The 11014-nt window shown below is 44.8% G+C and overlaps 1 protein-coding gene across 1 annotated transcript in view; it reads right to left on the bottom strand.

Annotated features, from left to right (window-relative positions):
- Positions 1–3144: 3144 nt before the first annotated feature.
- The window catches only part of LOC311351769 (clathrin coat assembly protein AP180-like), a gene marked incomplete at both ends in the record, with an annotated part of 12507 nt that continues 4637 nt past the window's right edge, over positions 3145–11014 (bottom strand). Inside the window, 12 exons of the mRNA XM_084471913.1 lie at positions 3145–3225; positions 3365–3445; positions 3892–3966; positions 4477–4567; positions 4782–4800; positions 4954–5154; positions 6787–7044; positions 7511–7656; positions 8370–8508; positions 8901–8972; positions 9654–9737; positions 10759–11014. The exon at positions 10759–11014 is cut by the window's right edge and continues 50 nt beyond it. Coding sequence (XP_084328039.1) covers positions 3145–3225; positions 3365–3445; positions 3892–3966; positions 4477–4567; positions 4782–4800; positions 4954–5154; positions 6787–7044; positions 7511–7656; positions 8370–8508; positions 8901–8972; positions 9654–9737; positions 10759–11014 — 1503 coding nt within the window. The remainder of the gene's footprint in view (positions 3226–3364; positions 3446–3891; positions 3967–4476; positions 4568–4781; positions 4801–4953; positions 5155–6786; positions 7045–7510; positions 7657–8369; positions 8509–8900; positions 8973–9653; positions 9738–10758) is intronic.

Below are 11014 nucleotides of genomic sequence, written 5' to 3'. Positions count from 1 at the left end.
AACAAGATTACAATATAGCGTGTTACTGTGTGTGTTCATGAACACCTTCTTGCCTAACATCAAAGTTCTATATTTTTTCATGGAAATTCTATATGAGATTTGTAGAGCAAACATCCTTGTTGATGTTGTGACCTGCCATTCTAGCCACAAAGCAATGCAGGACAATTAAGCCATTTATCTATGAACAAGATGGACACTTTGAATCTCTTTCAACACCTGTCTCCCTCTTTCATCTCCTCTTCTCGTCTCAAATTAATATTTTCTATTTTCATTTCAAATAAATTGCAAAGCATTGCTCAGCAAATCAAATAACCTTCTTTTTTATTCCACTTGTTGCAATTTAAAGCAAACATCCTGTTACTACTAATTTATAACGTCACTGTGTACGTTTTCCCATTAGCAGCCTATAGTGGCTTGAGTTTTTGCTACAGTAATGGCTATAAAATCGAAATGACTGTCGTCTGACATTTTCCGAAAAACTGGACCAGAATAGAATCTATAGAAATACAATTCTGTGGATGGATTGACATGTCGATATGTGCATTTATTCTTGAGAAGATTTCTAATTCCAGTATTTTTTGATTGAGTACCTATTGTAAAAAATGACATAGTGCAGGTTTCTTCTTTTTTGAGTTCTGAGTTTAAAGGTTCCATGGCATGCTACTTTATGGATGCTTATATATAGGTGGGTCCCTAATACAGTATTTGAAGACGTTCAAGAAATTCAACCTTGGTGCAGAATTACAGCTACTACGAGCAAGTCCCACAATGAGCTTTCCACAAACATGCCGTTTCTGTGTCTGTATCTTTAAATGCTAATGAGGAGGAGAGAGGTGGGTCAAGGTGGAGGGTGGAGATGTGGCCCTGAGCAGCTTGCGGCCACGGTACCATGGGATAGTGTTTACAGTGGATGTATCGCAATGGCTCAGATTCATAATATCACCCGGAGGCGCACACAGCTTTTGGCCGTGTTCTGTAAATATACTCTATGTTCTGAAAAATTGTCTTATGTGAATACTAATTGAAAATACAACATGACTCAGAGATAGCTGATGATTCAAATACACTCCATTATCATTAGGAATAGTGAGCATCCGTGGGCAGTTTGTTCCGTCATCGGGTTTATTGCATTTCATAGGGCTTACATGCACTGGGTAGGGCCATCGTAAATAAAATAAAATAAATAAAACAACATAAAAATAGCATTTTTTCATCCCACCATTTAGTCATCCAATTGTCTTCCCACCGGTTGCTAAAATGGTCCATTGAAGTTACACAACAATACGCACACAAATGTTTATATTAACAGGGGTATATAAAGAGGTATACAGCACAGGACTTGGTACTCGCTGGTAATACACAGCCATTCAAACACAGGTCAACGCCAAGAACAAAGTTGGATCAAGTTGAAAAGTTCATGGAACTAGGACACACTGTGCATGAGAATGATTAGTTTGAAGCCCCTACCCCCTCCCGAAGAGTCCCACAAGACACAGCGTTTCACTGGTTCACTGTTACTGACGACGGCTGGACAGAAGCAGGACCGGGGGGTTCAAAGAAACATATAGAAAAGGAAAGGGGTACCTGATGGCTCATCCATCTGCTGTGTCCTTTCTTTAACGCATCCAATCACACGCACCATGACCAGCTCAGAGCCATTTTCTTTAAAGCACATACAATGGTTATGGATCAAACAAAACAATGTCATGGACAGTATCAAAAATGGCAAGTCATGTGTGAGTGTTGACGAGTCACACGGGTCACTTGTTCACATGGCAACCGTGATCCAATTGACCGGCGTGAATGAGTTCTATATTGTTTTGAAGAGGTTATATGTTATATGAGGATAAATACCAATGTTAGTGAATATTAACAAAATGTAATACTAAAAAAAGACACGATAAATCATGGAGCACAATAATGACCAAAGCATTTTAAAGGCTGTGGATGAAAAAAAAAAATGGATGAAACATACGATTATCTTGTACAATTAGCTTTAGAAGCCCATAAATGTTTCTTACTATACAGATACCATCTATCAGGATTCATATTTGTCACTTAATTCTCCCAAACAATGACAGAAAATCTGATAATTCTCACAAGATTTCATAAATTCCTATTGGATCACATGTATATTTCTTCTCCACAGACATACAGAATACAGACACAATCCTTACATTTGTCAGAGAAATGTATGTACATCAAAAAAGACCTTTTTGTAAACGACACACTACACGTTTTGTTTGTTGGTCTGTTCATCTGTTTGTTTCCAAACTAATGTGAGTTTTTTATTTATTTTTTTACTCTTGCCCAAGAAGAGCAGGAAAAGAAAAAGATTCCCCCTCACATTCGCAAAGTACGCGGAATTAGACGGGATTATGGGTGGGGTTTAGGACACATGACGCACATCCGCACTCAATTCAAACGGCAAACACTGGTAACGAATAATCTGAAAACACACACGCCTTTACTTTCTCTCAGTTACTTTTGCATATTTTTTTAATGTGTTTTCTCAGCTTTTATTTAGACCAAGGATTATTACATCGACATAAGCACACGCTTGTAGTTTAGTATTTTTTTCTCCATCTTTTATATATAGATAAACCGCTAGTGTTCACTTTCACATTTTGTGCTACAACATCACACTGGAATGAGGGTGGGGTAGGGCTGGGATAAGGAGGTTACCGGGCCAGGGGGTGAAGAAAAGGGGTTTTAAGAAGCTAAAGGGGATGTTTGGGGGGTCTCCGGTATCTCGGGATGATCGGCGACACCCGGCAAACAGGGAGAGAGCTGCTCTCCAAACAGCAGTATCTAAGAGAGAGAGGGAGAGATACAGTCATTCATACTGTCCATTTAAGGTGCTGCAGGTGAGATATTAAAGTTATTATTTGAACGAAACGCCATAGAAATGCTGTAGCTATCCGTTGGCTATTAGTGAGTGAATTCTCTGATAGAATTCCTTCCTATCTGAGAGTGGGGAGGTGCTTTTTGGAGTGTTTACTTTCCAAAACTTGGAAAGTTACTCCTGCTCTTTTCTGCTCTCTCTCTTCACAATTCTCAAATCTTCCCTACATGACCTTTGTTATTCTTATTCTTCTGTTGAAAACCAAAGGTCCTGAATGTGCTCAGCACCCACCTGGGGCTTTATAAGAAGTCCTTGAGGTCCAGCTCTGCCAGAGGGTCCTTGGGTTTCTTGGGACTTTGGCCTGCAGGTCCTTGAGAAATCTGCTTGATAGCAAGAGCAAACGACTAGTGGTTATGATCAATACAAAATACACGCTATGTATAATATGTTAAGTCCTATCAATTCTGTAGTGTATATGTAGGCCGTTAAATTTAGTGTGTGTGTGTGTGTGTGTTTTACCGGAGCCCCTGGGGCTGAGGCCATGCCAGTGAAGGGTGGTCTCATCATGGGCTGGCCCATCATGGGCTGGCCCATCATGGGCTGGAACGGAAGAAAAGAAAACATCAGACTTTCAGCTGCACAAACTCTAAAGCAGTGGGCCCCTTTCCACAAGGGGGGGGGGGGGCAAAGAGTTGCCCTGAGGAGGCTAGGGATTGTCACTATGCACTGAATGCATAAGAAAACAAATGAAAATGTTATCATTTGGCCGACACTTTTATCATGAAGGTATCATCAAAGGATCATAAAAAAATGAAGGTAAAACTACATGCATCCTATCTCATTCATATGAATGAGATAGGATGCATGTAGTTTTACCTTAATTTTTTTTTCATATATATATTTTTTCATATATATACTTTTTTTTTTTTCACTATGTAGTGATTTACGGCGTCATTCATACTGTTGAAGGCGATACATGTAATGAAGACAGGAGGAACCTCTGGTTATGGTTTACAAAAAAGCTTCATCATATCATAAAAACTCACCATGCCATAACCAGGCTGTGAGCCTAGCGGTGGCCCCATGGCTCCAGCAGGCGGCGCTGCAGAGGTGGCACCAGCCTAGGAACCCAAGGAAGAAGAGACATTAATAATACTCAGACTACCATTTTAAAATACAGACTACTGTTCTAAAATACACAGACTACCATTTTAAAATACAGACAACCATTCTAAAATACACAGACTGTTGTAGGGTAATGTTATGCAGCCAACAGCTCCCCCTGGTGGGCATGTATGTGTATGTACTCGTGTCGTCAACGCCTCAGGTCTGTTATGTGCACAGCCGGTTAATACACGTTACTGAGAGACACAGCCCGACTCTGTCTGTTATCTATGCACCTTCACTTGTAACACAGACTACCATTCTAAAATACACAGACTAATTTTCTAAAATACACTGGCAATTATTTTATGTTCATTGTGGCTTGAAACAATGAAACATTTTCATTAGGTTTTTATAAAAAAAGAAAAAAAAAGGATTGTCACTAGAGACGGTCTAAAAAATGAAAACCTAGATTGTTACTATCCACTATGAATAATATCCAGAGTGAAATTAGGGCTTTCTCATACCAACGGGGCTCCAGGTGTACCCCAGCTGGAAGGGGCTACCTTGGGGGTCCAGTTGGCCCCTCCTGTGAGTTTCTTCTCACTGTTTGGGTCCCTGGAAGGAGAACCAGTTAGCCAAGCTGTGTCAAATGGTGGAGTCTTACAATACAGCAAGTAGCTATGGATCACTGTGTACAAGATTCAAGAGTTGGGAGTCAGGGTAGTTGCATTGAAATTATTACAGTATTTAGTTCCAATAATAACAGAGCTAACTAACTGATAAAAAAAATCATGAATATGCACACACGCACAACCACACATTAACTTACTTTTTCTTCATTCCCAGGTCTGCATAATAAAAAATAGAAACAGGGACCAACCAAAGACAAGCAACAATTAGCCAACTGTTGTTTTGTTTGTTGGTTATTTCAGTTACATTTCACATCACTGCCTCTCACTGCCTCTCCACACTGCCTGCCCCAGGCCATTCACACTGCCTACCTCCCACAAGGTTGGCCAGGGACGAGTCCAGGTCCCCTACGATGGTTTTGGTAGCTGGAGGCGTAGGTGGGGGGGCCGCCGCCATGCCCATGCCCGAGACGGGGGTCCCAAGGCTGCCTGTCACGCTCCCACCCCCGGTGCTGCCCCCGGTGCTCTGGGGTGTTATGGCGGGCATCAGGAGGTCACCTAATCCACCAAACACTTAGGAGGACAGGAAGGACAAGCATGAAATACAAGGAAGCATGGAGGTACAGAGAGGTAACTCCTATAAAGAACAACACCGGTCTGGGTGATTAAACCACTGAAACCATCTCTCCTGGCTTTACCAAGACCTCTGGTACCAATGTAATTACTCTGTTGTGCATTCAGCCTGAGCAGGCATTTAGCCTGAGCGGGCGTTTAACATGCATGCATCAGTACTTAGCACTGTCTGTTTCGTAAAGTACTTAAATTGTAATTCACTGTCTTGTTGTCCACTAATTCCCACACTGACATTCATACACAAATTTAGACAATTATATTGATAACAAATGTTTTAGTGAAGCCATGAGAGACCCCTACGATGGTTCAATCCCCCAGACCGGTAGGTCCTGTAAGCAGGGTAGAGCAGGGGTAGGACCAGGCTGCACTTTTGGTAAGGGGGACAAACGTCCACACTACACAGCCCCACCAAGTCGGCTACACACTGCATGCGGCATTTACATGAGGCAGGGGTGGGACACAAAAAAATGACTGCAATGGCATTTGTCTGGTATCCATGAGAGAGCAGGACGCTCACGCGTTTCCATCTCTGAGTCATTCCCTGAATTGGTTGGGGGGCAAATGAGGAAGGCAGCGCAGCCTGTCTCATGCATCTGAAGGAAGGGAGGGAAATGCACTCATACATGCCAAACAGGGCCACAAATGTAAAAGGAACGTGGTTGCGTATGTGTCCGTGTGTGGTCTAGCTGAAAGTACCCATGCTGCACGTTCCATAGCGTATGGGGTGCTGGGGGGAGGGGGGGGGCATAGAAACTCACCCATTATATATTAGAAGTAAACAAGCAAGCAAAGAAGCCCTCAGCAGAGAGAGACAGAACAGAGGGGAGGGAGTGAGTGGTGGTGGGTGTACGGGGGAGGGGGGTGCAGCGGCAGAAGAGGAAGAAGAAGAAGAAGAAGAAGAAGAAGAAAGGCAAAGGCAGTTAAATAAGTGCAGCAAGAAAATAAGCAGTGCGGGCAGTTTGTTGGCCAGAGAGAAGAGGGTGAGAGAGTTGAACGACAGATCCGCAGATCCAGAGAGAATGGAATTGCGAGGGCAAGAAATATTGATCAATTCAAAAGAGAGCGATGGGGAGAGAGAGTGAGAGAAAGATGGATAAAGAGAGAGATCGAGAGAGAGATGGAGGGAATGAGAAGTGAAAGCGATGTAGAAAGCTAGCGAGATGGGGAGAACATTTGCGACTAATGGGAGGGAGCAGCAGTAAGGCGCTAGGTTGCTGTGACCGTGGTCAGTGACCGTGGCTTGCCATGCTCTGAGGTAACGAGGACCCTCGCGCCACTCATGCGCAAAGAAAAAACACAGTCAGTCAAGAGCAGAGCAACAGAACCGCTAGGCTAACGGACCACAGCTAAGTGCAGAGCGCCAGATCCGCTAGGCTAATATTCCATACAAAGTTACAGATGTAACACACATTTAAAATTAAAAATGCATTAATGACTTTGGACTGAATACAACATTGGACTGAATAAATGTTATGCTATTCTACATATTGTGCCACAAAGGTGTTGGAACAGAATAATCGTTGCTACAAATGAAGAAGAAAAAAACTGCACGCTAATAAATCCTCCACTTACTCGAAGCATCAAAGCCACCAGAGGGCGCTGTAACAATTGTGGGCTCCATTGTAGCTGCAGGTACCAGGGGCACCACGGGAACTGAGGCTGGTATAGGGGGCGTGGGGGAAGGCAGGGAGCCCAGGGCCTCAAAACCAGATTCCAGGAGGTCGTTCTGGAGGGGGGCCAGGGCCGGGGCCAGGGCTGGAGCCAGGGCTGGAGCCAGGGCTGGAGCCAGGGCTGGGGCAGCTGTTGGGGCCAGACTGGGGGAGATCAGCCCTGGGTGAAGCCAATAGAAAGATACATCAATAAATACAGTAATACACAACATTAAATAACAGACAGGCTTCAATCAGAAGGCTTGAGAAATCAAATCAATGAATTACATCAGTAATAGGGTCAAATAAATAGTAACCTAACATATTCTAACTTGTAATGATGATAACAAAGTATTACATGAGGATTTGGGAATAAAAAATACATATCCAGGCTAATACTGAACTGTAGTATGTAAGGAATTTACTGCAACTATACTGTACTGTGCTATAACCAGATTATGATGAGTACTCTAATTTGTGTTCCACGTGATGTTCGAAAAGGTCCAAACTTTAATTACAACATATTCTGAGAATATATCAGACATGCAAGCGTAGCAGGCTGCCGTTACAGTACAACCACAATGCTAGCATCGCAGACTGACGGCTGAGAAGGAGAATCCGACTGACAGACTGATAGAAACACGGACCTCCCAGCAGATCCACAGCTTCCACAGGGCCTGTGGGTGCAGAGCTGGATGCTGCGTCGCTGGGACCGCTGAAATCATCTGTGAGGATTGTCCCGTCGGCCAGCATGGAGGGCAAAAAGGGGTTAGAAGCAGTCAGCCTCGGGACGCTCCCACCGGGACAAGTGAGAGGGAACACAGTGAGACAGGTCCCACAGGGTGTGTGTTGCTGTAGTGTATAGCCACGCTAAGCCACTACGCACAGTAGAACAAAGTTTCAATCATGTGACCTGAAGTGCCATTAAGGAAGTTCGAGCCCGCCATCTTGGGAATTTTGACCAAGCTTTCTAGAATGACCAAGCAGCCATGTTGTCATCATTGTTGTTATAATAGTGGTGAAAACACACCAAGATGGTGGCTTGGAATGTGCATGACGTCATGTGATATCCCCCTATACTACATATGACCTGTACTACTAATGTCTAAATCCCACTCTGTTCTCTTACTGTAGGGATCTATCTATGAGTTGTTCTGATCATGTCTAAACCACACTATTATCTTCTATACTATAGGGATCTATCTACGAGCAGAGACACTACCTTCAGTGACATCAACATCATCCCTGGTGACGGAGTATCAGTTCCGGTCCTAACAGCTAGACTACCGATAGGAGAACAATAGAAGTTGTAGAAGCGTAGAGAAAGATGAAATTATCAATGTAACGGCTTAAGAAAGAAGATAAAATGGAGGATCCAGGCTTTGTGAGTAATTCTGCATGTGAGTGCATGTGTGCGTGTAAGTGTGTGTGTGTGTGTGTGTGTTTATATCCATGGGTATCTGCATATGATTGTATGTATCCGATTGGCTGTGAGGTCATTTTGACATCTCGTCAGTGCCAGTACCAAGCAGGTCAATGACGGGTGCTGGCTCTGCTTTGGGGGGAGAGGAGACGTCTGGTAGTGGAGCTGGAGCAGGAGAGGCTGCAGGAGCTGCAGCAGTAGTAGGAGAGGAGGAGAAGGTATCTGGAGCCCGAGACCCGAAATAGGATGAGAGAACAAGACAGGTAGGGAAGGATAGAGCGGTAAGGATTACTCAGAACAAGACAAATCCCTGTTCATTCAAGCGGACGCATTCATATCCGTCCTCTCGTTAGAAACAAGCCCAGAGCAAACGAAAAGCATCCCGCTCAGACAGGATGTCACAAAAAGAGGAAGGCATGCCTCTCTGTGCTACGCTACTCCGACAAGCCTGACATGATCCGGAAACCCACACGCACCGAGGACTAAACCTACAGACAGAGATCCACCATGCCAGGCCTTTACGTCCAGGTTAACCCCCTCCTTTGCAGTGTGCAGAAGGAGGAAGGGGGGGGGGGAAGAGAGTAGTAGGGGAGGAAGCAGAGGCCTAAACTCACCCGTCACGATGTCCCCAGCCAGGGCGGGCTCCTCGGGCAGAGGAGAGGGCCCGCGAGACACAGCAGGGAGGTCTACAGCAGCCAGCAGAGAACAGGCAGTGGCAGTGCAAGGGAGGAGCAGCAGCAGCATAGGAGGAGGAAGAGTAGGAGGAGGAGGAGGAGGAAAGGGTGGAAGCATAGTAAAGGCGTTACAAGAGATTGAGACAGAGAGAGCGTTAGACATAGAGAGAGATCGACAGAGAGGAGAGAGATATATGGATAGAGAGAGAGATACATATACAGAAAGAGGAACAGAGAGGAGAGAGAGAGAGTGATAGACAGAGAGCAGAGAGAGACAGAGACAGAAAGAAGAGAGAGCGAAAGAGAGCTGGGGAAAGGCAAAGAGACAGATACAGGGGAACAGATCGAGGGAGAGACAGAGACAGGGGAACAGATAGAGATAGAGGCAGACAGAAAGGAGAAAGAGAGAGACAGAGACAGAGCCAGATCTATAGCAGCACAGACTGGAGAAGTGTCTCCTAGTGGCCGTGTGGGGGAGGGGAAGGGGAAGGGTTTGGCGTGCACAGTCACAGTTGTCACACCACGATGGGGACGGATCAAGACACGCACTGCCACGACTAACAAACAACATGAGAGATGACAGGCAGCAGTGAGGGTCCAGTGACCAATGGACGATAGGAGAGAGAGAGAGAGAGAGAGAGAGAGAGAGAGAGAGAGAGAGAGATGGAGAGAGGTGGACATGGGCTCCTGTACCTGAACCAAACAGGTCTACGCTAGGTGTGGTAGCAGCTTTGGATTCAGCAGTGGGGCTTTGCTCAGGCATAGAATCAAACATATCTACAAACAAAGACACACAGGTCAGATTCCCAGGCCAAGTGCATTCAGGACATAATGGTAAGAAAAACAGATGGATGGAAAGGAATGCATACATGAACTAAAAACTCTCTGTCTTTGTCTGGGATGCCAGGATTAATTTATTTTGGTGAGAAAATAAGGTAGAATCAGTTAAAGAGAAGGACACCACTAAATGTCGTTGGATGCCATGAGGCCAACTGGGCAATCATTTAAAGCTATTACTGATATCAATTTGATTAAGCATAAAAAGGTTGAATAGCTTAAAATATGCAGTATTACACATGGCTCTTGAAAGTGGTATTCCCTTTAAGTGATGCACAGGCTCAGGCGAAGCACTACAAACTACGGCTAGCAGCTAGCAGTCCTCGTGCCTACAACAACGCCATCCAGAAGTCGGAAGCGAAGAAAGCACTGTTAGCGTGTTATTTGTTAACTGTTGTGAGAGCAACAGCTTCTTTCTTCCCCCAAACGTTGGACAGCGTGTGTGTTAGTTTGTTAGTTATAACGTGACCAATCAAATTAGGTTGTGTCACGTCTTTTGATAGGATATACATCACAAAGGTAGGATATGGGAAAGTGTTGTAATAACTGACCATGTCTGTGGCACCGATGTGTTGCACCCTTAAAACTCATGGTGGCTTAAACAATGTGTGAATGTTTTCAGAATACTTATAATAATAATTATAATAATAATAATTTGATAATTTTTAGACAAGGTCAAACTGATGGATTCAGTGGCCATCATGTGCCCAATTCAAGTGATCATGACAGAAACTCAAATCAAAACTGAAATGTAGGGATTTGGTTATGCGGGTTACCATAATCATCATCATCAACATCATCATCGTCATTATCATCATCACCATGTCATGGTCATCGTCAAAATGCAGGGCAATGCAGAGGGAGAGGCGCAATGAGAGAGAGAGGGAGAGAGAGAGAGAGAGAGAGAGAGAGAGAGAGAGAGAGAGAGAGAGAGAGAGCGCGAGCAGGAGAGCGACTTTACCACCAAAGATATCTAGAGCGGGTGCTGCTGCAGACTCTGTGGTGGTGTTGTGACTAGCGGTGGTGGTGGTGGTGGTGGTGGTGGTGGTGGAGGAGGTTGTGGTGGAGGAGGAAGAAGAAGTAGATAAAGAAGGGGTGGGGGCCGCAGCGGGGGCCGGCGCCTCACTGGGGGCGGGGGTGACGACCACAGTGGCGACGGCGGTGGGCATGGCGGGGGTCTCCACGGATGGGGGGTCCGAAGGCCTCATGGCGAACAG

Source organism: Micromesistius poutassou (genome assembly GCF_964030765.1).
Source record: "Micromesistius poutassou genome assembly, chromosome: 8".
Taxonomy (NCBI): domain Eukaryota; kingdom Metazoa; phylum Chordata; class Actinopteri; order Gadiformes; family Gadidae; genus Micromesistius; species Micromesistius poutassou.
Note: the sequence above shows the minus strand (reverse complement) of the source record. Positions and strands in the feature narration are given on the sequence as shown.